Source organism: Misgurnus anguillicaudatus, chromosome 13, assembly GCF_027580225.2.
Source record: "Misgurnus anguillicaudatus chromosome 13, ASM2758022v2, whole genome shotgun sequence".
In the NCBI taxonomy this organism is placed as follows: Eukaryota; Metazoa; Chordata; class Actinopteri; order Cypriniformes; family Cobitidae; genus Misgurnus; species Misgurnus anguillicaudatus.
Genome location: NC_073349.2, coordinates 23,302,501 through 23,328,516, shown reverse-complemented (window position 1 = coordinate 23,328,516; position 26,016 = coordinate 23,302,501). Strand labels below are relative to the sequence as shown.

Genomic DNA, 26,016 nt, shown 5'->3' with positions numbered 1-26,016 from the left:
TTTATTTGTAAATCGTTTTAGATTAAATCATATTAAATGTACATTTACTGCTAATCAAATTGCCCTCTTTGTTTCTTATTTTATTCATCAACATGTATTCATTTTCCAACATTAAAGAATAAGTACAAAAGAGTCAGACCAGGATTTCAGCTTTTAATGCTATCAGTGCAAAATACAGTAAATGTGAACAGCGAATGTCAAAATACTATCACAAGACACAAAATACAAGAATACAATGAGGCTTGTCTGCTACATGTCAAAACACTTTTAATGCCAGTAGTGACTGCAAATAAAAAATAATCAGTGTCATTAGCAATAAAATGTGAAAGGCAATATAAAATTGCAAAGGCAATAAAACAGATTTAAATGTTATGAACAATATACTCTTGTGTAGTCAGTCACATCTTCTGGATCATCACCTGAAATTTACCTATAAACAAACAAAAAACAAGATGGAAAGGTGAATGGAAACAAGAAAAACAGTTCGTATTATGATTAATCAGTACTTTACTGCTTTATAGAAAAAAGGAACTAAAATCTTTTCAATGTAGTCATTTGTGTATATCAGCATATAAACATAAATCTTACAGGCTGGCATGACAGACACTTCTGCCGTCACAATACTTTTCACACCAAGATTTGAAAGTGCTCCTCGGACCAGGCCACAGGTAAAGGCCAAAAACTACAGACAAGAAAAATGACAAACTGAGATCCATAAACACAAAGTAACACATATAAACTGAACTGTATAACTGTTACACAGTACCAGACAGAATTGTATAAAAAAAGTTTGGGTGCTGGGTTGGGTGCTAACATTTTAACATAAAAAATTATGTACTTCAGGTGAATGTTCAAAGCATGAATGTAACAAATTTGTTTTTCAGTGTAAACACTAGTCTGCAGCTTACCTTAGGTGCATGGTCTAGAAACTGTTTGCCTGCAGACAGTTGGGTCAGCAGGCGAAACTTGTTATCTTGTAGCACATAAATACCCTGCAAGCAATTCAAATGTAATCCAATATGATTTCTATAATACTAAAAAATATGATAAATTGACATTATGATAATATATACTTCAGGGGTGTATTGTATTGTACACACCTGATGGTTGGTTCTAAGGTTGTCAATCTGCTTCTTAAAAACACTGGTCCAGAAATCTTTGCAGATAAACTTCATGACATCAAGTTCATCTTTGAAACGCGGTGTGTCTTTGGTAAACCTATAATCAGAAATGATGTCTGTGGCAACTGGAACAGCATGTATTGCTATTTAAAAGGTTTATTGTGTGTTATTGCTAAATTGTTAATTTTGAAAACCACAAAGTTATAGTACAGTAGTAACAGGCTGCACTGTTAAAAAGGTAATAGGCAAAAGTATTACAAACAGAATGCATTATCTATATGTATATATATTACATTACATTTGAACAAGATAAGAATAAGATACCTTTCAATAAGTCCTTGTCCCACACGAAACCCCATGTTCTCAAGTTTAGAAACACATCGACCATTTTCCTGTGCACAGCATTACAGTAAATGAGTTCAGCATGCAACAGCTCTATTAAAATAATGTGACACCGTTTCAGTATATCTCCAGCTCTTACCGATTCTCCAGATTCTGCACTGTTGATATACTGAATTATTTCACTGTGCAAAAACTGAAACAGAGCCTCGTCTGCCATCTCAACCCGGTTCAGTCAATGCCAGACTGAATCTGACAGGCGACAGGCAAAAACTACGGCCCAAACTAACAACAACTATATGTGAAACAGCGACTACTTTACAAACAAGCAGGTTTTCATTGTGCGAATGAATCAATAAAATGTAAATATTTATCCAGTTTTTGACTTATTTTTAAAAAAGGGTCCTAGACATCTGTTCGACTTCCTGTTTTGTTCGAAATTAGCTGCCCTTCTACTTGCCCGACTGAAATAAAAAAAAATAATCTTTTGAGATGTCGGACGTTACTAAAAGTACATATATAAATATAAAAAATGTTTTATTTTCGTTACAAATATGGGACAGGGTTTAGATTAATACAGGACTAGGCCTTTAGTTATATCAGGACATTTAAGTGTTTTTTACAAACAAATCTTACAAAAAAAAACAATACTGGTGGGCATCTTTAGACAAAACAATGGCACGGATATATGTTAAGATATGTAATTGCAAGCTGTTTTTAAATTAAAGCAGTTCAAATGTGCATTTTAGTCTTGGACTAGGATAAGTCCTGTCCGGGAAACAGTCCCATAAAGATTATTATTACTTTTAAACAAATAATAATTGTATATCATAATAATTTTATATTAGATTTTTAATATAAAATATATATATTTAGCAGACAGACACTTTTGCTTTATGAGGTGTACAAGAACTTTATTATATTATATTAGTTCTAGTAACTATTAGTTAGTTGTCTGCTGTTAGTAGAGGACATAATAAAAGAAACACACAAAACCATACAATTCTTCAAATTCTACAAGATGCTTTATTATCTCATCCTAATCAAACAGCTGCTTGAACATAACAATGCCAATGCTGGGAATAGCACAGATGTGAAACAGCCGTGTACTCCACCCAAACATCTATTGAAACTACTACATTTTTCACTAAAGGTACAGTACAGCTATGCACAGTGTGCATTTCACTGAGGTAGATCAGTCTAAACATCACAGTTGAAATGAGGTCAATGTCCACAGAAGGAAATGTCCTACACAATTTCTTAGCCAAGTCCTGCTATACATGTCTGCAGTGGCGGCTCGTGACTGCTCATCCGAGGGGCGCAAACTCAAAATAAGTGTTCGGAGTGTCATGGGTGTTGCTTGCGTTTTCAAAATATGTGTTTGTTGCGTCGTGTGAACCATGTGCATCACGTGTTTTGTCAAAATAAGTGCCTGCTGCACACGCGTCAAAACCGTTTATGATAAAAGAAACGCTCACGTTCACAAAATACACGCAAGAAACTCCTTTAACAGTGATTACACATGAGATTGTGCGAGTATCTGGCAAACATATCATAAACCCTTTAGACGCGTCTGCAGCAGGCACCCACCTTGACAAGACATGTGATGCACATAGGATCTCTCAACACGCATATTTTGAAATAAGGAACAACACACATGACGGGCTACATACATGTTGTGACAAACTTCGCATCGAGCGCCCTTGAAAAAAGAAGTCACCGGCCGCCACTGCATTTCTGACAGAATGAATGAAAAGACCAGAAGGATCTTGTGAATTGTATTCATCCCTAAACAAAACAGAGCAGACCTAAAAACATCACAGTAACCTTACAGGTTATTCATGTAACCAAGAGTTAAAAAGACACAGGGAAGCAGTGCTAAAATGCTATTTATAGTTGCATGGTAAAACTAAATCAGTGCTCCTGGTTTTCCATGGAGAAATGCATGAAGTGCTTTAGCAAAACTAAGGTGTGCTAAGCTTATATTGTTTCAATGCGGAAAACTTTGTAATGTGGTGACTATTTGCGTAAAACTAGCATAACCACTTTTTACTAAACACATTGACAGAAACATTGTCAACAAGAGCAATTCACATTAAAATTCATTAGAGAACATAAAGGCATAATTAAGAATCAAGTGGGGTATTTTCCATTTTAAACAAATCATTTCTTTTATGCCAAAAAATATTTTTTTGGGTGGATTTCACTTATAAATCACTTTGGAATAAACAGAGATGGGAGCTAAAGGAGACAAAGCAGATATGTCTCTACTCATAACCGTCATCATTAGCATTAAGGATATATACACAAGAACACCTACAAACTTTTAATAAACGGCTAAAATCAACACAAGCTAATCTCCTGACTCTAAAATCTTGAATACTAAAGCATTCAAAAAAAGCATTCTTTTTTTAAAACTAGGATAACGTTTCACATGCGTAATACATGAAGGCATTTTGTGTGAAGTTTTGCTTCATGTCAGAAAGTTTTAAGAGGTAGTTGAGAGGTAAATCTAAGACCACAGTCTAATCCGAGTTATGGAAGTGCCGTTGATAAAAAGTGCTTCATTATACAACGGAGAACACTGCAATAGCATTTTTCCTTCTTGATAACATCATCTGAGGTATTTCTTGTGCTAACTTTTCCATTTTCTCTTCTTCAAATTAATTATATAAAGTAATACTACAAAACAGTTTCCCGGAAGACGCAAAAACTCAAACGTTTAAACTACTCTAAAAGCAAAATTCCATCTATCCTAGCAACATCACGCTAATCTTAATCTATCTATTCGCAAAAACCTTACAAACTTCATTGTATTACCCATAAGGTATTTGGCAATGATACAGCAGAGCGGTTGCGTTTGACTGACAGGTCACAGTGGACATAAGTAACTTTACTGTTGAAAGGTCTGATGGAATCGAGGTAGATTTGGAGAGAAACCAGAGATCTGGTTTAAGTGCCCTGAAGCCATAGGCTCCTGCAATGACTGTGGCTGAAATGAGGTAAGTGGCCCAGAGAGCTGGGACGTAGGGCTTGGGGACGCAGCTGTGGTGGTGGTGGAGTATCCCATCACAAGGCCTCCTGAATTTAAGGGTGTGCTGTAGGAAGGCAAACCGAATGGTAGGAAGCCCAGCAGATGTGAAAGGTCCATGTTGGCGGAAGTGACGGGTGGCTCAGCTGATGTGAACGGCGAGTTTCGTAGGGTGAAATGGGCACCCTGACTTCCCATATTATCGGGGAGAATGTCGCCGGACCGAGACACTGCAGTCGCCACGGCGGCTTGCGGCGGCATTGGTCCGCACTGGAGCTCGGCCAGAAAGTTCTCCATTTCTGCCTTCAGGTATGAGGTAGTGGTACTAGGCTGATATCTAGGAGCCTGCTGATACTGCTGTGGCTTGTTCGGCTCGAGGTAGCAGCCCATACCCATTGGGTTGGACAGGGGGCCAGACACCATTGAATGATGATGATGATTGACTCCTGAGGTAGATGTGCTTGGCAGGCCTTGCGGGTTGAACATGCCCATCGTAAAAGCATCTGTTGCATCTTTTGAAGACCCAACGGAGCACATGGTGGGACTAGGCTCCTCTTTAAGTTGCATCGGGGTCAGGGTCTCCAACTCCTGCGCGTGGCTTTTCTTCAAGTGTCGGGTGAGATGGTCGCGACGACCGAAGCGCTGGGCACAACGCGGGCACAGGAAATCCCGCCTACCCGTGTGCACCACCGCATGCCGCCTGACATCCTTGCGAGTGAAGAAGCGCCGACCGCAGCGTTCGCACTGATGCTTTCTTTCTCGCACCACGGCCCCTGGAGGTGGTCGACCAGTGTGCGTACTCAGGTGCTCGAGCAACGTGGGCATGCTCTCAAACACCTGATGACAAACCTTACAGGTGAGGTCACCGACGGAAGAGGTGGCATGTGTGCCCATGTGGCGTCTTAGACCCAGACGGGTGTTGTAACGCTTTCCACATTCTTCACATCGCAGTTCTTGCTTGTTGAGGTCGTGGGTCTGGAGATGGCTGTTTAGCTGGTCTTTGCCATGGAACATTTTCTCACATTTATGGGTAGTTTTCAGGGAGCGTCACTGCACATCTGGGAAAAGCCACAAAGGATCTCAGTTACATTAGGGCAGACCACAATGATCAACAACAAACACTAAAAGTTAAAAAGAGAACAAGGTCAGAGTACAATTGAACACAAAAGTATACCAGAGAAGAATCAGTAGCAGGTGATTTTTCTTGGGGGTGAAGGATGATTTTTTGCATGTTTAAAATCCTGCAACACAAAGATGCAGTAAAGGTTAAACAAGGGACACAACAACCTGCACTTTATAATGTATTTATAAATGAACAATACTAGCAAATAAATGTGTGATTCAATAATACAACAATTTTAACTGCTAGCTATGGTATTAAATTATTATACGTCACGGTTATTAAATTTGGCTTATCACGATTAATTGCCTGTATTAGGGCTTTGATGATTATGGGGATTAATTGTCTGTTTTATTGCTTTGACATTTAATTCTCATACATTTTTTGTTTATAACAATTCTTTGTGTATAAAATAATTTTCACACATTGTTGTGATTATTTAAATTAAATCTTTTGCAAGGTATATTTAAAAGTAATCTGATACGGTCTCATTTATATAGGTGCTGCACTCCCCCTTGTGTTTTTAAAGAGATCTGCAATCATTGTGGTGACCCGAAATCATCGCGATTGTTTGACCTCATCGCGATGATTACAGGTCACCACAATGATTGTACATCTCTTGTGGCGATTATTTAATCATTGTGACAGCCCTAGCTACACCAGGTTCAACTTAGGGGCCGTTTATACCAAAACATGAAACTTTTCATGTGTTTTGGCTGTTTGTTTACACAACAATGACACACATACACTTTTGTAATCTGATTTTAAATGGCAAATTTTTGAAAATTACAACATTTTTGTTTTTCAGTGTCAATGACAAATGCAAGTGACAACAGTGATGTCATGTGCATGTGTGTTGCATGTTCATTTTACATGCATGTACCAGTACTTTACAACCATAACAACAATGGCGGCATACAGGACTGTGTTTGTGGTACTCAAGCTACTGAGTTTATTAACACTTTTCTTACAAAGATTACAAAATTTTTACGCTTTACAGTCCAACTTTAGTTATAAACCTACCTCATTGTCCGCCTAAAAAAAAGATGCTTGATGCTTTCGCTATATTGATTGTTTGAATTTACCAATCTGTTAAAAGTTTAAAGAAACACTGTGCACATAAGCAAAGTGACATCGACTGGTCATAATATAGCTATTTTATTCAATTTTGTGGATCAATGTAAACACAGATCTTTTTGTTAAAGTTGTAGTGTATATGTGAATTTTTTTTAAAAAAAGCAAAGGAAAAGCTTTTTCGTTTTACACATCATTGATGTGCAAACGTAGCATTAAATGGTGAATGCAGAGAGAAAGCAATTAAAATCAAAACTTGGGTAATTGGTATATGAAACCTTTAATATAGATTTGAGATTATACAGATTTCCTGTAATAATTTTTTTAGGCTTTTTAATATAAGAATCAGTGTCAGAATACTGATTAAAAATGATTATTCTAATAATTATGTAGATAAAAAATACAAAAGTCTGAAGGTAATCAGTCTGATGGAGAAACAGACAAAATCATTTGACTTGTCTCTGTCTCTTTGAGGATTAATTTAATTTGACATGGCAAGTCTTTGAACCTAACTTGCCCTCTGAACAGTGAAGGTAACAAATTTCAACAAAAGAAACTTAAAAACACCCTAAAGGGATGTCCATGGTGATTGGTTAGTGACAATTATAAAGGGTTTGTTTACCTGTTTCAGGTCTCACAAAAGCACATTCATTATCCTGACAGACGTTCGGGAAATGGATGTCCATTATAACTACTCCTCTTATTGATTTAAGTCATTTAAGAGAATGTACTGACGACATTTGAGATCTGCTCAAATTTACATAAATCCAGACTATTTTTACTTCACAATTTGTTTAATATTTTTATTAAAAGTTCTGACTTCGAAAAATATTCAAGTGCTTGTAAATTTTTATGTAACACATGTATATTAATTCATTTTTAAGTAGCATATTTATCATAATAAATGCTGCTTTTTAATATATTTAGACTAATTATTAACTCTTTTTGCAACATTTATTACAAAACCTAATAAATTAAAAAAATGAATACTCTGAAAATTAATACTTTAAATTTCCAGCATGAATTATGCAAGAAATTGCACATTAGACTATTAATTTTATATTTTATAATCGGAATTGTATTAAAAATGATAAACAAATAAACAATAGGCACTAATAGAAAGTAATAAAAACTCAAATAAAACTTTAGTTAAAAACATTGTGATAATGTTTTATTATTTACTCCGTGACACGTTTTATGAATGGAACGTTTTGCTCAGCAAAATCTCCAATGAAACGCTAAACATTGTAATTAAATAATTAAATTAAAATGAAATGTAATGTAATGTAATAAAAAACAAACTTCATACCAGTCCTCCACCCATTCCTCGTCTGCAACAAATGGTAAAACATTTCAATATAACTTAAATAACATTAATATATAACAATGTTTAGCGTAGCAAATGCAGACAACATCTGAATTTCCTATGGTTGCTAATTAAAATACCACATGGAAATATAAAAAAACAATAACAGATCAATTCTTAATCGGGTTTAAACATTAAAAGATCAATGCAAACACGCCACGCGGTCTTAAAATCAAACTATAACATTTGCATATAAGCAGTCTTGTGCTCACCAGAAACTTTTGATCGTCGTAAAAGTTGTATTTCATAGTCAATCCAGACTATATCTCGTATCGCTGCACATTACCATGTCGTCGCCCGGCTATTTTTCGATGAACTCGCACGACGTGATCCCAGCGGATACTTTGTTTTTTTTAATAATGTGTGTATTTTTGGGCCTGCTGTCTCTTTCCCTCTAAACACAGCAGCGCTCGAGCCGATGGTCGCGTGCATTGTGGGTGCGTGACGTCAGAGCGCTTTGGCCAACTTTCAGGGTGGGATTTCACTCATGTTTTTCGCCATTTAAACCCCCACGATCTTTAAACCGGGCATCACATCATATACAAGCAAACGAAAAAGTGCATCTAAACCATGCCAGTAATATTCAAACACGTTTAGCTCAACTTGAGATATGAGTTTTTGATTCAAAATAAATGATAAATGAATAAACATATAATTTTATTTATCCTACATTAATTTTATAATTTACTATTTTGAGATGTTTATAATAAATGTTTGCCTGTGGATGACGACGAGTTATCAAAGCAACACGTAGGAAATAACGTAAAAAACTTGTTATTATTGTTCTGCGTTTTGAGTTCAAGCATTTTGTGTTTTTAAAGCATTTTCTGTTTTAAAGTATTATGTTATCAGTTTGTAAATAAGTAGTTGTTATTTTCACAAAAGGTTTCCAATATGCACGTTTTAAAAGTTCATGTCTGTTTCCATTATATAATTGCACGTGCAGCGTTACCCGCAACAGTAACATCCTGGAAAATGTCATGAAAAATCTGATGTAACACGACGAAGAACGAACAGAATGTTTCATTATTATTTGTACATGAAATATTTATTGAAAGTAATGCATTATTACTATGAACAACTGCTCAGTGAACGAGTTGAATTATCAATTTGTTTTTATAATTATTTATTTAAAAAAGTGAGTTTGTCCTGTGAATGTGTAAATGTAATATATGTAATTAAAATAACAAAAAATGTAAACAAATGTATATATTTAGATTACTCAAAAGTGCTGAAACATTCATGTAAAAGAAAATAATTAATACAGCTAAAGTGTTTGTAACCATACAGTTATTAGCCTACTAAATTTGTTATAATAACTGTATAAATAATCACAACAATTATTCAAATTAAAACGGAAACAGCTGACACTTAAAATTACAAATTCCATAAAAAAATTTAAATCACGTTTTTAACTAGACTACTTTAAATATTTTTTATTACATTTGAACTGTTCTTACATTTAGCTGTTAAAAACATTTAGAAGCACATGAAAAGATCGAAATAATGCATTAAATCAATTTGTCCATGTGCCTCTAAATGTTTTTCAAACATGCTAAAAGCTCACGTTTTTAGACTTAAAGCTAAGTGATTTTATAGGTTCTTGGGGTTTTCTTTTATTAAGTGTCTCACATGTGTTTTCATTTCTTGAATTTATTATTTTTTTAACTTAATTTTCACATCTACAAAAGTAGATGTACTTAAGTATTTTTTATTTAACATTATTTTTCAAGTATCTGTACTTTATCTTGGTGGTTTTTGTTTTACTTCAATAGCCTACATTTTGAAGCATAATATTATACTTTTTATTCCACTACATTTCACATTAAATACTTTTTTAATACTTAATTAGTTTCATAAACAATCTAGTACTTAAGTACTTTTACTGAATTAAAATTAAAAGTTTATATAAAAGTAAATGTATTCATGCACCGTATACTATTTAAGTATTAAATGTAAAAACAACTTTTTTTAATCAAATACAGTTGAGTAAAAAGTACAGTATTCTGATAATGTACATATACTTAAAAATTTACTCTAAAATACTTTCAATAATGCCAAAAAGTTGCTGCAATAATCTACCCAGTGAAAATAACCTTTAAACATAACAAAAAGCTTTATCCAAAATTATTTATTCAGCTGCCACATTATTACAGTGTATAGCATACAAAATAGAAAGAAACAAAAATATCCATACTGCTAAATTCATGTTCGTGATAACTGCAGTTTCTGACATGATATACTGTAAATACATTGGTGTAAAAAACAACTGCTTTTCCTGGAAACATTACCTTAATGTTACTTTTAAGGTCTCATTCCTGTTTAAGTAGATTTTTTTTCTTATGCATACTCTTCCCATACATACTGTACCACATACAGACTACACATGGTGTGAAAACAACTCAGACATGATCACGTGTCACTATTTTTAACCTTATGACATGAAATACACTCATGAAGAGATATTCATTCACAACATATTGAAAGAGAACACTGTTGAAATAAATGACTGATGAGCTGACATCTATTTGGCAGGAATATAACCAGCTTGAGTTTTACTGGGATCATAAACCCATCACAGAGGGAAACACAGCTGTACCTGTAGAGGCAAAAGAGCATAAACAATCATAGGACTTGAAATATGAGGCACAAATAAATGTTAAGAAAAATAGAGTTGATTTAAGACACAACTTTGGGTAGCTCTGTCACTACAAAAAAGTCTATATTTAAAGGAATAGTTCACCTTAAAATGATTTTTTTGACATGAAATTTTCTCATCCTCATGCCGTTCAAAACCCGCCTGAATTTCCCTTTCTGATGAACACAAAAGAAGACACCCTGAGAAAGATGGCAAACACACAGCAGACAGTGACCACCGACTTCCATAGTAGGAATAAAAAATATGATGGAATTTAATGGGTACTGTCAACTGTGTGCTTACCATCATTTATCAAAATATTTTCTTCATCATTTATCACAATACTTCCAAAATATTTTTTTCCTACTATGGAAGTCAACGGCCACCATCTGCTGTGTGTTCACCATAATTTCTCAAAATATCTTCTTTTGTGTTCATCCAAAATTCATACAGGTTTGGAACAACATGGGGATGAGTAAATGATGACAGAACTTTCATTTTAAGGTGAACTATCCCTTTAATTATGTAAATAAGAAAAAAACAATAAGTGTCTCAAAAGCCAAAACTTTCAGGATTGAGGATTTTTTGTTGCTAAAATATCATGTCAGTGTTAGTAATAGCAATGAAAACTTAATAAGAAAGCAGGACATAATGCCGTGGTCACACTACACTTTCAACAGGTGAAATTTCTACTCAACCTGCGTATATTGACAGTGACTGGATATGATATAACATGCCAAGTGTTGTTTTTTATTCACATGTCGATTTTGACTGTGAAATGCTAAAACTGTTACTGTTGCATTGTTATTATTGTATAAAATGAGATACTATGCGCTACTTTTTTCCAGTTTTCCTCTACCTGAAAAGTTGACGCATTCATGTCCGTACGAATGGAAGTTAATAAAACAAAAAAAAGCCTAGTGCAGAGATGCCCAAATAGGGCCCGCGGGTCAAAGTTGGCCTTTAATTTGGCCGGTCATGCCATGTGAGATAAGGAAAATGATAAACGTCCTTGACGCAGATGTTCATATTTCTAATTAATTTTCTAAAATGTAAATTTTTTTGTTTTATTTGTACATTACAAAAATTGAAATGAAATGCAAGGAATTAAAGTGAATCCATTTCTTATGTACATGCATACTTGAAGGTGTATTGCATGCGTCAGGCAACTCAACAAACTCGGGTGCTATAGGCTAATAATGGAGAGGCCGAGGCAGTGGCACACAGACAAAAGGAAATTTTTAAATTATTTTAAATGGCTTTTAAATTTTCTCAAAAACAATTACCTTTGAAAACAAACTGCAATAAACAGAGAAATGTTTGCTTATTTATTTTTTAAAGATTAGAAAATTATAAATTAGGAGAATCAGGGCAGCTTTCATTTTAATATAACATCAAAATATTAATATATTTAATATTTATGTTATATTTAATATAAAATAAAATTATAAATTAGGAGAGTCAGGGCAGCTTTCATTTTAATTTAACACAGCAACATTTACTTTCGGCCCAAAAGTAATTTTTAAAAAATAAATTTGTAGTCCTTGTATAAATCTGCATTTTATTGCTCATCTGCCACCTTGCTCAGATATTGCACAAGTTACTAAAAAACTCATACGTGACCCTGGACAACAAACAAAACCAGTCAAAAGGGAACATTTTTTGAAATTGAGATTTATAAATCATCTGAAAGCTGAATAAATAAGCTTTAGGTCTATATTTGTCTGAGACAACTATTTGAAAATCTGCAATATGAGGCGGCAAAAAAAAAACGATCTAAATATTTAAGAAAATCACCTATAAAGTTGTCCAAATTAAGTCCTTAGCAACACATATTACTAATGATAAATACATATTATTTTTATGGTAGGAAATTCACACAATATCTTCATGGAACATGATCTTCACTTAATATCCTAATGATTTTTTGCATAAAAATAATCATTTTGACCCATACAATGTATTGTTGGCTATTGCTACCCGTGCAACTTATGACTGGTCTGGTTTTGTGGTCCAGGGTCACATATAATGCTTTGCAATTATTATCTATCATTTACAACCCCTTGAATATCCATAAAACTATGACTTGAAAATATTCTCACTGCCATTTCAGTGATTCGTACTTTTTGGGCTACCTTGACCATCTGCAGAGTCAATATCTGGAACCTTCCAGTCTAGTTTGCGTCCTTTCTCATAGAGAGCCTTGAGGACTTTTCGGAACTCATCTTTTCCTCCGTTGTGACTCAGCTCCAGATACTTCCTGTACAGCTGCAGTGCCGTCCGCGCATCTTCAATACTATCATGGGTTTCCCCCTGAATGTTCAGATCTGAACAAATATTCAAAAGAGATACTGGTAAACAACATGCAATGTCAGAAAGAAAGAGAAAGTGTTTTTACTAGACACCTACCGAGAAAGTACCATGCAAGGAAACGCAGAGAGATCATTCTTTTCCTAGGCATGTGGAAGAGGTAGACAGTGTCGATGACCTGATCTTTCGGAACCTGTTGCAATACAAAGTGCTTGTTAATAACATATGCGGTGTGTGATATTAGTTTGCATTTGGGTGATTCTCACGAAACCATTGAAACACCATGGCACTAATGATTTTAGATTTAAAATGTGTAATATAGTAACATTAAAAAGCATCAGAATTAACACAATACTGTGTTCTACCTTGCACAATGTGTGATTTCAACATAAGAATTTATAATTGTAAATTTTATCTCATTTTCTACTGAAATTCTCATTACCGCAATGTGTCCGGCTGTGTTTGAACATGCGTTATGTTGTAATTTAATCAAATTAACACAAAAATATTAAGAAAAAAAAAAAGGATGTTTTGCTAGACTACTTTAGATGACAGAAAAAATATTTACTGAATATTCATGTATAATAATAATGAAGAAAAATTAGGAAAATGATGTGTCCATGCCTGATGTTCTCATCCTCCGCAACACTTTTTGAGAACAGTTTAAGCACACATACAAAATTGTAATAAAGTTTGATTTTGAGTGACCAAGCACATGGACCAGTTACTTCAAGATGGCTACCAGGTAAGATCATTTTTTTACAGTTAATTTGAAATATTGTCTTGTCAGAATGCTTACACGACATTTTGATTATCATTACCGCAACAGATGCTTAATAAATGTTAATTTAATTAATAGAAGCATAATACTTTGATTTTAAATGCATGTGCAGAATCTCCAAATTATGTTCTTTCAGGTTTGTCATGTCATTTTGAAAATATGTCAGTGTTGATGTTTTCTGACTGTTGCGGTAATGAGATTTTTTAGGACTAATTTTTTAAATTATGTTACAAAGTGTTAGATGATAAGTAAAAGTTTTTAAATTAATGTTCCCATTTACTCCAGACTTTGTTTTTCAATGTCCGGTGGGGAAAAAAGTAAATTTAAGCAATTTTTACATTTTCATGCTTGACATTTTTAAAACCAAGTTTTTTGAGAATCACCCATTTATGCATTTGGGCAGACGCTTTCATCCAAAGTGCATTATAAGGTATACATTTTTAATCAATATTTGTGTTCCCTGTGTTTGAACCCATGACCTTCTGCGCTCCTAATGCAATTTTTTGGTGTTCAACTCACCATTAAATTTATGACTCGGAAATCCTTCTGTAAACCGTGACCAACGAAGCGCACCCCAGTGTCGATAAGAAATCGCAGTTTGAGATATGTTGATTTTAGAGTGGTTAAGTGTTTAGATGAGATCTTGGCGTCCAGGTCTCCAGGTTTGATACCAGAGTATTGGGTCAGGTAATCCACCACCTGAACATGTGAAGGAACAAAAAGGTTTTTACAAAATATAAAACCTGATTGTTATGTAATAGTAATATCACCTAACAAAAGTGACACTAACAGATAACAGATCTATCTTTCCAGTAAAGCGCAAAACTTTTATATGGTCATAAAAAAACCTCTAATATTCAACTTGGGGGTCAAGACGAAATCTTCCAATGACCATCTCAATGGCCTAATTATTCAACTACAAAATATCACATTGTATGATGCAATAGTTAATAATTAAAATCATACAATGAGTCTTTACCTGCTCTTGTGTAGATATATAGTCATCAATGAATGGCACTCCCTCATTGGGTCCCTGGCCTCTCACACAAGTGATACGGGCCACGGACATCTGGCTGGGCTTAATGGTAGACTTGGTCCCATCGCTGCGTAGTTCTGCCTCTTCCTGATGACACAAAACCAAGATTTATACAATCAATGCACATTATGCAAGCTCAAAATGTTAGGCTAAGGTTAGCATTGGCCAAAAGATGTTCGTAAAATGTGATCATGTGTTAATGTATTTAAAATGGTTGCATCTCAGCATATGAAATCTATATAAATCCTAGAAATAGACAGTCACACTTACGTGGTGTCTATAGTTGTTAAATAAACTTTAAATGACAGCACTGACCTGGTTGAGCGTGACAAACTCTGCGTCCAGTCCCACGAGATCTCCAGCTTGAGGCATCTCGCTCACCATGAGCGGTATGAAGGTAGCGTGACTCTTCCTCTGTTTCCGTGCCAACGAGGCTTCGGTCAGCAGAACGCTGGCCTCAATAGGGTTCTTAACTAGATGGATAAAGAAAAGTTGGAGTTAATACTTCACTTGCATATGTTTGTTTAGTTATTCTTAATGGCAGTCCAGCATCTATGACTATATTAAGGGCATTGATTTTTACCGTTTTGGAATCCATTCAGCTGATCTCGGGTCTGGCGCTACTTTTAGCATAGCTTAGCATAACCCATTGAATCTGATTAGACCATTAGCATCGCGCTAAAAAATAACCGAAACGTTTTGATATTTTTCCTATTTAAAACTTGACAATTCTGTAGTTACATTGTGTACTAAGGGCGACGGAAAATTAAAAGTTGTGATTTTCTAGGCAGATATGGTTAGGAACTATACTCTCATTCTGGTGTAATAATCAAGGACTTTGCTGACGTAACATGGCTGCAGCAGGCACAATGATATCACGTAGTGCCCGAAAATAGTCCCCTGCTATTAAAAGTTACCAGTTTTTGGCTGCTGCGTAATATCATTGCGCATAATATAGTTGAGCGCGATGCTAATGGTCTAATCAGATTCTATGGATTATGCTAAGCTATGCTAAAAGTGATAGCGCCAGACCCGGAGATCAGCTGAATGGATTCCAAAACTGTAAGAATCAAATGTTTAACTCTAGGGGAGCTGGAAATTAGCATGTGGAGTGTCCCTTTAATTCATATACACGTTGGGAGAGGGGAAATGTGGCATCTTCAGTTCATCTAACTTGCATGTGTAAACTCACGCTAACACAGGGAGAATATACAAAATTCCACACACAAAGGGCAACTGATCTAGCCGAGGCTTCACTTGTACATAAAAAATACAAAATCTATATGTCTATAAACATAATCTGAACTTTTGTGATAAAGCACAAATAAATTCTTACAGAAATGATAAATTTAAAGTCCAAAAATCACATACTTCGCAAATCATACTTGGCATGATAGTTCCTCTTGACGTAGTAAAGTACACCTGGAACCTTCCAGTTGACCTCAAACTGAGCTGCTTCAGCCTAGAAATATCCCAGTCAAACAGTACCATTCAGTAATAATAACATAAGCAGGAATAAATAACTTACTGAGCTGGTATACTATCATTTAAAATGTGTGCTGTTGTTACCTTGTCTATAGGCTCGATCAGAAAATCATTGAACAAATACCACTGCTGGTGTGTTACTCCCTAGAAGAAAAAAAAAAACATAGCAAATTTTTTTCACATCACAGCTCAAACATCTAGGAAGTGCTGTCTGTATTCCTGCACAATGGATTTCTGATACTACATTGAAAGTGCAATGTTGGACTTTTAGAAGGATCTCTGGACATAAATGCAATATACATACCTATATTATCAGTAGTGTATAAAGACCTTACAATATAAACTGTATTGTTTTATTACCTTAAAGGAACAGTATGTAGGATTGTGGCCAAAACGGGTATTGCAATCACAAAACTTGTGGCTAAAACCGATACTGCAATCACACAACTGGTGGCCAATACACAGAATGACAACATAAACATCAGTTGAGGGCTGCAACTCCACTTTTTAAATGACAATATCCTGGCCGGACCACTGTTGTGAGTGATATAAGTGTTTAATATGAAAATGACTTCTTAATGTCTAGTGACATATCAGGGCCATTTTATGATTAATTGATATAAATTTCTTACATACTGTTTCTTTAAAAATAGTCGTTTTTATCTACATACACCACGGGTCATCACATGGTCATTGAGGCTGCCATTTCATGCAGTCATGTTTCTACAGTAAACGGACAAACTGCTCTATAGATAACGTTTTGTTATTAATTTGTCTCAGGCAATGACGTGTTGTCCTGTGGCGGCTACCATAGCTTTACTATTGGCGCTTTTCCATTGCATAGTATCCCATGGTTTGGTTTGGTCAGCTTACCTCACTTTGGCTTGGTTAGCTTTCCATCGAATTTAGTAACACTTCGGAGTGGGAGGGATTATAGGCGTGTCATTATATTTGCGCTGCCTCCTGCTGTGAAATGCACATCGCGTTTATCACTACCTCTGTCTCACATGACAGTTTCTGTTCAAACACCAGTGGCGTCAGTCGACGCGCTCCACTGAGCCTCATTTAAGTTGCATTTAAGCATATATGCAGACGTGCGCATTGCAAATGTGCCGCCACAAACTGCAAGTCTCAAAAAAACTTTATGGTGTTCCTGATTCACAACCTGTGTATGTTTTTCGTCGCTAAAAGGGAGTTTGGGAACTTATAGGAGAGCACAGATGACAACATGTTTGCTCGAGACAGCGCAAGCTAGCAGTAAGCTAAAGCTAATCTTTTACATTAAAGTGATGACGCTGGTAGTGACGATTCTCTCAGACCAATCAGTGATCTACAGTGTTTTCGAATCACGTTTTGGTATCAGCTCGGATCGCTTGGAACCCCAATTAAGTTGGTACTAGTGCATGGAGGTATTTGTTAATGTAATACATTTAGCTAAAAGACAATGAATGAAAACATTCATTTTCTTTGTAATAATAACACACCTCTTTTCTCTGGTGGTAGGTCTCGCCCACTTTGATATGAGCCACTAGGTTTCCTCCAGTCCGTGTGTCGAGGATATGAGACACTGTGACTACCAGATCATAGATAGACGCCCCCTCTGCCTCTTCACTCTCGGTCAGCTGAGAGACGAAACACATCAGCACATTTACATTGTATGTTTTATCTAGTATGTGTGGGTGCAGTTTGAATTTTCGGACAAACTGCATGAGGCATGTTTTCATTGTCACGTGACCTGTATGTCTCTTAATGAATGAATGGATGAATTTCCAGGTCCATTATAATACAACAATAGTAAATACATAATAGCTTTGGATAAAAGCGTCTGCCAAATGCATAAATTTAAATATTCACATTCTGAATCTGGCGACTCCTCAGCTTGCGTGGCCTCATGGGATGGATAGTAACGTGTCCGTCAAATGCACACCAGGAATTATTAGGTAACAGTGTGCTTTACTGACTATATAGTATGAAAGTATGCGATTTCTGACCCAGCGTTTGTGAAACAACCTCTACCTCGGGCGATCTGCTGGTTCTTTATATCAGGCTCATAAAGAGGTTTTCCTCACCTCCTCTCCCACAGGCACACTGCTGACCTCCAGGCCTTGAGTTTTACTGATGCACATCTTCAGACTGAGAGGGATCCACACGCGCCTCATGTCCTCTGCCTGAGTGTCAAAGGTCAAGCCCTCCACATTGTACAGTTCTTCCCTGTACAAAGCAAATTTGGTTTAAAATATGTACAGTATAAATCACATAGTTACTGTGTATATTGTTTTTCACATTAACATTGAGGTACATTTCCTCAGTTAGCACTTACTCTATACACCATTCTGTAGGAAGAGGCTCACTGGGAACTTTGGGAGGCTCCGCTGCCTCTTTCTTCACAGCTTTGTTGTACGCATACTGTGAACAAAAACAGTATTCATCTCCCAGTGAACAGAAAACCAGATGAATCGATGTGCCCAAAGGCTACTACACCAGTTCAAAGATCACCAGAATGAACTTTCTATGACACTACTTAAATATTTGACAGACAGAAATACATCTTAATATAATAAACATATTTACTTATTTTTGTATATTATGAAGATCTAACCTCATTCTGTGCTTTCCAGAACTCCGCCTCCTTAGCGCTGTTCACTTCACAGTTTATTACCAGAACATCAGGCAGACAGCGAATGTTCCTGGTCTGCACCTGTAAAGGTATAAAAGAGCTGTTATGTACATGAAACAGGATGGAGAGGGAGGGGGAGAGAGAGAGAGAGACTTACAGTCGGCTGATATTTCTCACAGTTGTCACACCAGGCCTGAGTGCTTTGTTCCAGACAGATACTCTTCTTCAAAATATCCGCAAAGTCGTATTCCTCTATCGTCTTATCTGTCAAAATTAAAGCAGCACACACAATTTGAGCACAAAACTTTGTATTTCATATCTATGTGGTTCTCAACACTGTCCCTGGAGAACCCCCAAAAGTACACAATATGGCTGTCTCCTGATTCAACGCATAAGCTTTTTATTAGATTATTCTTAAAGGGACACTCCACTTTTTTGAAAATAGGCTCATTTTCCAGCTCCCCTAGAGTTAAACATTTGATTTTTACCGTTTTGGAATCCATTCAGCCAAACTCTGGGTCTGGCTGTAAAATTTTTAGCATAGCTTAGCACAATCCATTGAATCTGATTAGACCATTAGCATCGGGCTAAAAAATGACCAAAGAGTTTCAATATGTTTCCCATTTAAAACTTGACTCTTCTTTAGTTACATAATTTATACATTTATACAAAAATAGTCCCCCACTATTGAAAGTAACCAAGAGGAATATTTTTGTGCCCTGCGTAATATCATTGCGCCTGCTGCAGCCATGATACGGCAGCAAAGTCCTTGATTATAACGCCAGAATTAGAGTTTAGTCCTAGCCATATCGCCATAGAAAATCGCAACTTTTAATTTTCCGTTGGCCTTAGTACACAATGTAACTACAGAAGAGTCAAGTTTTACATAGGAAAAATATCGAAACTCATTGGGAATTTTTGAGTGCGATGCTAATGGTCTAATCAGATTCAATGGATTATGCTAAGCTATGCTAAAAGTGCTAGCACCAGACCCGGAGATCGACTGAATGGATTCCAAAAACTGTAAAAATCTAATGTTTAACTCTAGGGGAGCTGGAAAATGAGCCTATTTTCAAAAAAGTTGAGTGTTCCTTTAAGTGGGTGTGCCAGATAAGGGAGACTACCAAATCTGTTGGGGGCACCACATGAACAAGCTTGGCCTAAATTTAAAATAGACAGAGTAATGTTTGACAGTTCTCACCAACAGAGTTATGTTCAGGGTAGTGCATGGTGAACAGCAGAGTCAGAGATGAGCGAACCGTCTCCTTCCCACAGCGACATAAACTGCTGTTCTCCACTTCACAGCCAAACAACCGGCCAATCACAGACTCCCCAGAAGAACCCAGCGCACTGCAGATCACATAACAAGATTAGAGACGGAAGCTGAAATATTATTGATAAAGCAAGAAATAAGGGTATTATTCTGGACTATCACTTTTAATTCTGATGAGCATGGCGGTCACGTTTGCAATGCCTCCAGGAAGTTATTTCGGCTATGGATACTAAAGTCCTAACTACTTGAATGGGAAATAACAGATAAATTGTGGGCTAAAATCCCACTTAAACAACAAATTTCTGACTAACTTTTGTTTCTTAAGCTTAAATAGTTCTAAAAAACACCTTTTGAGGTTGTTTCAACTACAGGTTGGCAAGCATCTCACACGACTCTGCATGACGTCGCCAAAGTGGCCATATTGAGCATTGCACTGTCCCTTTTTTATAATCATAGCAGTGCACTCATTATATTCAATATCTTTGACTACATTTACATTGATGCATACGGCAGACGTTTCTATCCAATGTGACTTACAGCGCATACATTTCTGATTATTATGTGTGGTCCTCCTTGAGATCAAACCAACAGCCTTTTGTGCTGCCAATGCAATGCTCTACCACTGAGCTACAGAAACCCTCATTTGATTTCATAATTTTCAGTAATTTACTTTATGGAACTCCTTTCTTAAGATTTTTGCACATCAGTCTTTTGCACCATTAGGCTTTATGCCCAGCTGCACTACTTCCTGAACTTCAGCCAGCTCCTTGTTTCCTGTCTGCCATTATTGGACTGATAAATCCAGGTGTGCCTGACCTCAGTAGTCACAACAACAATAATCCGACACACCTAACAGTTTGTCCAATAATGGCAGACAGGAAACAAGGAGCTGGCTGGGGTTCAGGAAGTGGTGCAGCTGGGCATAAAGCCTATTGCTCCTTCTTATATAAAGCATTCTGGAATACTTGATTCTGATTGGTTAATTGTGTTATCCTGTGCTTAAATATTTAGTAAATTGACTAATAAACTATATATTTAACTATTATCCCTACTAGCAACCACCCCTAAACTGTGAAATCACGTGGCCCACACCTGCTACTCGCTCCTCTGTATGCCTGCGGTCCCTCCTGCTCCAGCGTCTCCTGATGCAGCTGCGCAAGAATGAAACGGTTCCAACTTTGGATGAGGCGGCCAAGACGGGCTTTCCCTGTCTGTTCATCGGAATCCGCCAAAATCAAACCCAACGCCGAAGCCTCTGGGATAGTTCGGAAAGCCCGGAGAAAATTACTGGCCTGTGAGGAAACAAACAAACGTTGGATGATTCTTACGCATGACCGACAGATCTGACGTCACAGGCCAAAGTGGATTTGGTACCTGGCAGGGGTCTCCTCTGCTCAGATCCAGCATGTGAAAGAGAAAGCCAAGCTCACAGGCCAGACAAAACTCCTTCTGACACAGGTGATTCTGTACCAGGCACCTGATTGGCTCGAGGAAATACAACACCTGTCACGGCACACACAGAGTAAACTATTGATAAAATTCCAGAGTGTGGGAACACGCAAAGCCAGTGCTGTGAATTTCCAATATTCCAAAGAAAAAAAATTCTGAGGAGTTTCTGAAGAAATCGACATGGGACTTTTCCCAATTTAACAATTAAGACCAACTTATTCTATAACTGTGGCTTTAATATATTAGTTTATATGTTATACTGTATATCTAAAATGCATTAATATATTATAAAAAATTACAGTAGAAATGTACAATAGCTCAAGATTTAATGTGGATTGTGGCTCTTATACACATTTTTTATTAGTTAATATTATTAATATTTGTGTTTTAATCTTAAATATCGTTTAGTTTAAGTGTGCAATACAGTAAAAGAGCTTTTGTGTGTGTGTGTGTCTTACCTGAATCATGCAGTTACAGTAAGCATTGGGTATGTGAGGTTCCAGACCAGCAAACAAAGTCCTGTTGTAGTGCTTAAAATCAAAGTCTTCCAGACCCAGTTTGGAATATTTAATGGTCACCTGATACAAGCAAATAGTGTGTAAAATCAGATCACAACCCCCTAGGTATTTTTCTATTCACATACATTATCATACGTGACCATGTCTGTAAAATCCAAGCATCAAAGTTTGATTTCAATCATTGAGTTTAATCTTTGACATAACCTTAGACGGAAAATAATACAATGAGTCAACACTACCTTACGGTACTTCTTTGGCACCATGTAAAGATGTGGCTCCTCATCTCGACCAATGGGAGACTCAGGAACCTGATTATAGCTGTCATACTCAAGTTCAATCTCTTTGATCTTATAGGGAACCTGATGAAAACAAATAGGTAAAAACAAAAATACCCAGACAGACAGCTTTCAGCTTTCATTCCTGTTTGCGAATGCTTGACACATTGCCAAATAACTTTACAGAAGCACTACAGCAGCTAAAATAGCGTATGGAAAATTACCAATCTGTCCTATTTAAAGGAATAGTCCATTTTCCCAAAAAAAATCCAGATAATTTACTCACCACCATGTCATCCAAAATGTTGATGTCGTTCTTTGTTCAGTCGAGAAGAAATTATGTTTTTTGAGGAAAACATTGCAGGATTTTTCTCATTTTAATGGACTTTAATAGAGACCAACATTTAATACTTAACTCAACACTTAACAGTTTTTTTTTCAATGGAGTTTCAAAGAACTATAAACAATCCCAAACGAGGCATAAGGGTCTTATCTAGCAAAAAGATTGTCATTTTTGACAAGAAAAATAAAAAAAATGTTCTTTTAAAACACAACTTCTTGTCTAGATCCTTTCCTGAGTGACCTAACGTAAATGCATAGTGACGTAGAGAGGTCACATGTTACATATATGAAACGCACATTTGTGGACCATTTTAAACAATAAACTGACACAAGGACATTAATTAGTATCATACGACATACAACAACGCCGGAATGGTCCTCTTTCTCAACACTTGTAAACACTGGGGCGGAGTTTCGCGTTCGTCCTCTGTGACCTCTTGACGTCATGACGTATTGCGTGGGGACACGCTGGCGCATCACGACCGGATCTAGACGAGAAGTTGTAGTTTGAAAGTGCATATTTGTTGTTTTTCTTGTCAAGGATGACAGTCGTGTTGCTAGATAAGACCCTTATGCCTCGTTTGGGATCGTTTATAGTCCTTTGAAACTCTGTTAAGTGTTGAGTTAAGTATTAAATGTTGGGCTCTATTAAAGTCCATTAAAATGAGAAAAATCCGGCAATGTTCCCCTCAAAAAACACAACTTCCTCTCGACTGAACAAAGAAAGACACCAACATTTTGGATGACATGGTGGTGAGTAAATTATCTGGATTTTTATTTTAAGAAAATGGAATATTCCTTTAAATAAAATAAACAAGTAAACACAAAGATTATCTGCCTTTTTACTTTGCTAAATATTTAAAACTATTAACTCTTTCGCCGCCATTGACGAGTTATCTCATCAATTAAGAGAAAACACTTCCCTGCCAATGACAAGAATTTTTGGTTTTCCGCAATACCGCTATTATCCACCAGGACTTATAAAACCCGTAAGTATTGCCCTAGGGAAAGCAGCTGCATGTCCGTGAATGTGTTGAGGATCGCTCTGAATCTAATCTAACAAAAGTCTGTCACAAAAATGGAATTATCTCAGCTTTTCGCTCAAAATTTTGTGTTTTTCAAGAAACCTACCCATATTGTATGTTTATATATTTAAATAAGAACATTTTCTGGAAGGCATTAAACATTTGTAAAAATCATGAAAAATGCTGGTGCTGGCTGGCAACTTTTTAAAAAAACACTGGCGGCGAAAGAGTTAAAAAAAACTTTTAAGCATACTGTAAAGTCATATTCTTAACTCTTTCCCCGCCATTGACGAGTTATCTCGTCAATTAAGAGAAAACATTTGCATAAACAAAACGTGTTTCTGAAGGATTGTTATGTTAATCTGCAATACCGCTAGATCATCCACTAGATGGCACACTTAACCAATTTATGAAAAAACTGAAGCCAAAAACGTTATTTACAAATTTTAAACTCTGTGTATGTTTTGATAATCGTTCTGAATCTGATCTCTTACAAAATTCCTTCACAAAAATGCAATTATTTCAGCTTTTTGCTAAAAAATTAAATTACCCATATTTAAGAGTTTATAAGAAGAAAAATATATAGATAGGATGAAACAGTTTTTTCCTGTTTTGTTTGTTTATTGTTTGTTTGAAAGCAGAGGGTCTGTTCTTTCATTTGATATATTTGTATGTTTATATATTTTTTGAAGAAATTTTTCCTGGAAGGCATTTTGTTAAAATCATAAAAATTCCGGCGGGCAACTTTTCAAAAAATGGCTGGCGGGGAACGAGTTAATACCACGCTTACCTGGTTTCTAGGACGGGTTCTAGGATTGGGAGCGTATCCAATAAATCCCACTGTCTTCATAGTCCTGAGAATTTCTGGATCTACTGGGGGGGCTCGTCTAGAAGAGATAAAATAAGACATTAACAGACAAAGTCATTACATAAAAAAATTCATTGACACATCTGTTACAAACATGAAAAAACTACAATATGGAGATGGTTTCCCGGATTATCTTAAACCAGGACTATGCTTTAGTTTATTTAGGAAATATAACTACTTTTAACAAACATACCTTACTAAAACACTGCTTGTGTGCATTTTGAGGCAAAACAGAGAGTACTGATGTATTTTAAGATATGTCAGTGCAAGATATTTTTAGTTTGCACAGCTCTTAAATTTATTTTAGTCTAGGACTAGTCTAACCCCTGTCCGAGAAACCACCCCATAATATTTATAATATTTTAAAAATATTATTTTGATGTAATGCTCCATTTCTAAAGGACCTTTCATGTTCACCAGGTGGCAGTATTATATAGTAAAATTTTAACTTTACATGATGCCATTTTAATATTAAAATATTAATTTGTGTTGAACTGAATAGGGAAGTCAAAAACATCTGGAATGTCTTGAGTAAATTAAGAAAGAATTTGAATATTTAGGTAAACTATTCCTTTAAATAAGATTAATGCACTGACAAAAAAATCAAAAGTAGCAAAGATGATACTTCAAATTAGGGGTTTGGTTATATTTGCATCCCTATCAGTTTTAACAGTGATGCAAGAACCACTTAATCATCTGTGACCAAGTTTGTGAAAACCCAGATAAAGTCATTTATTAGCCATGATCACCAGATCTTCAGTGAATTCTGATGCAATGCTGAATGTGTACAGCATCCATCCTATTCAAGAAAAAACATATGACATCACATGTATCACACAACACCAATTCTTAGTAATACCTGGGACTGGGCATAATAAGGGAAGTAGGCCAATCAGAGAGCAAGGGCTCTGTGCTGGTGAGGGGCATGGGCAGAAGAGAAAGGGGCATCAGCTCATTGGTCCAGTCCAGCTGGGGTAGTGAGTCCACCAGGCAAGGCAGGGCTAGCTCAGTATCTCTGGAGTAACTGTTATAGGACACCTCCGGGGCGCTTGACCACAAGTGCACACCACCACCCGAGTCCCCAAACGAGAGCGCCTGTTTGCTGGAGGACACATCAAAGCTCATCATCAGCTGTCCCACCGTGTTAACGTGAAAGATGTCGGCCAGATTGGCTAGTCCGGTCGGCTCGCAGAACTGACATTGACCTGCAGGGAAACACACAAAAAGGTCACATACTGTAGGGAACGCAATATAGTTTACACTAAACTTCCTCCATGACAGATAGATGGATGGATGATGGATTGATAGATGGGTCAGTGACAAAAACAAGATGAGAAATTCAAAAATC

The 26,016-nt window shown here is 36.2% G+C and overlaps 3 protein-coding genes across 6 annotated transcripts in view; all 3 read right to left on the bottom strand.

Moving 5' to 3' along the window:
• Positions 1–139: 139 nt before the first annotated feature.
• On the bottom strand, positions 140–1,917 carry trappc6b (trafficking protein particle complex subunit 6B). The gene is made up of 6 exons (XM_055187891.2): positions 1,603–1,917; positions 1,446–1,513; positions 1,101–1,218; positions 909–992; positions 589–682; positions 140–430 (listed from the first exon to the last, which is right to left on the bottom strand). The coding sequence occupies exons 1-6, from the start codon at positions 1,678–1,680 to the stop codon at positions 399–401; spliced, it is 474 nt and encodes a 157-aa protein (XP_055043866.1). The 5' UTR covers positions 1,681–1,917; the 3' UTR covers positions 140–398.
• Positions 1,918–2,463: 546 nt separating this feature from the next.
• On the bottom strand, positions 2,464–8,712 carry plagx (pleiomorphic adenoma gene X). Of its 2 annotated transcripts, XM_055187883.2 has the most exons (4): positions 8,264–8,712; positions 7,995–8,016; positions 5,666–5,732; positions 2,464–5,549 (listed from the first exon to the last, which is right to left on the bottom strand). In XM_055187883.2, exon 4 carries the CDS (start codon positions 5,503–5,505, stop codon positions 4,354–4,356), a length of 1,152 nt encoding a protein of 383 aa, XP_055043858.2. In that variant the 5' UTR covers positions 5,506–5,549; positions 5,666–5,732; positions 7,995–8,016; positions 8,264–8,712; the 3' UTR covers positions 2,464–4,353. The 2 variants fall into 2 exon arrangements, with proteins under 2 accessions (XP_055043858.2, XP_055043859.2); XM_055187884.2 differs by lacking the exon at positions 7,995–8,016.
• Positions 8,713–10,167: 1,455 nt separating this feature from the next.
• The window catches only part of pan2 (poly(A) specific ribonuclease subunit PAN2), a 24,047-nt gene continuing 8,198 nt past the window's right edge, over positions 10,168–26,016 (bottom strand). The window contains exons 7-26 of one of the 3 annotated variants that reach the window (XM_055187880.2): positions 25,528–25,873; positions 24,591–24,687; positions 22,398–22,517; positions 22,099–22,218; positions 21,566–21,694; positions 21,284–21,483; positions 20,120–20,268; positions 19,076–19,182; positions 18,901–18,999; positions 18,622–18,707; positions 18,371–18,512; positions 17,786–17,923; positions 16,386–16,445; positions 16,188–16,278; positions 15,132–15,289; positions 14,760–14,903; positions 14,300–14,479; positions 13,099–13,192; positions 12,813–13,016; positions 10,168–10,650 (exon numbers count right to left, since the gene is read on the bottom strand). In XM_055187880.2, the coding sequence (XP_055043855.2) occupies positions 10,616–10,650; positions 12,813–13,016; positions 13,099–13,192; positions 14,300–14,479; positions 14,760–14,903; positions 15,132–15,289; positions 16,188–16,278; positions 16,386–16,445; positions 17,786–17,923; positions 18,371–18,512; positions 18,622–18,707; positions 18,901–18,999; positions 19,076–19,182; positions 20,120–20,268; positions 21,284–21,483; positions 21,566–21,694; positions 22,099–22,218; positions 22,398–22,517; positions 24,591–24,687; positions 25,528–25,873 (2,699 nt within the window). In that variant the 3' untranslated portion in view covers positions 10,168–10,615. The remainder of the gene's footprint in view (positions 10,651–12,812; positions 13,017–13,098; positions 13,193–14,299; positions 14,480–14,759; positions 14,904–15,131; positions 15,290–16,187; positions 16,279–16,385; positions 16,446–17,785; positions 17,924–18,370; positions 18,513–18,621; positions 18,708–18,900; positions 19,000–19,075; positions 19,183–20,119; positions 20,269–21,283; positions 21,484–21,565; positions 21,695–22,098; positions 22,219–22,397; positions 22,518–24,590; positions 24,688–25,527; positions 25,874–26,016) is intronic. The other 2 variants (XM_055187882.2, XM_055187881.2) reach the window with 2 other exon arrangements.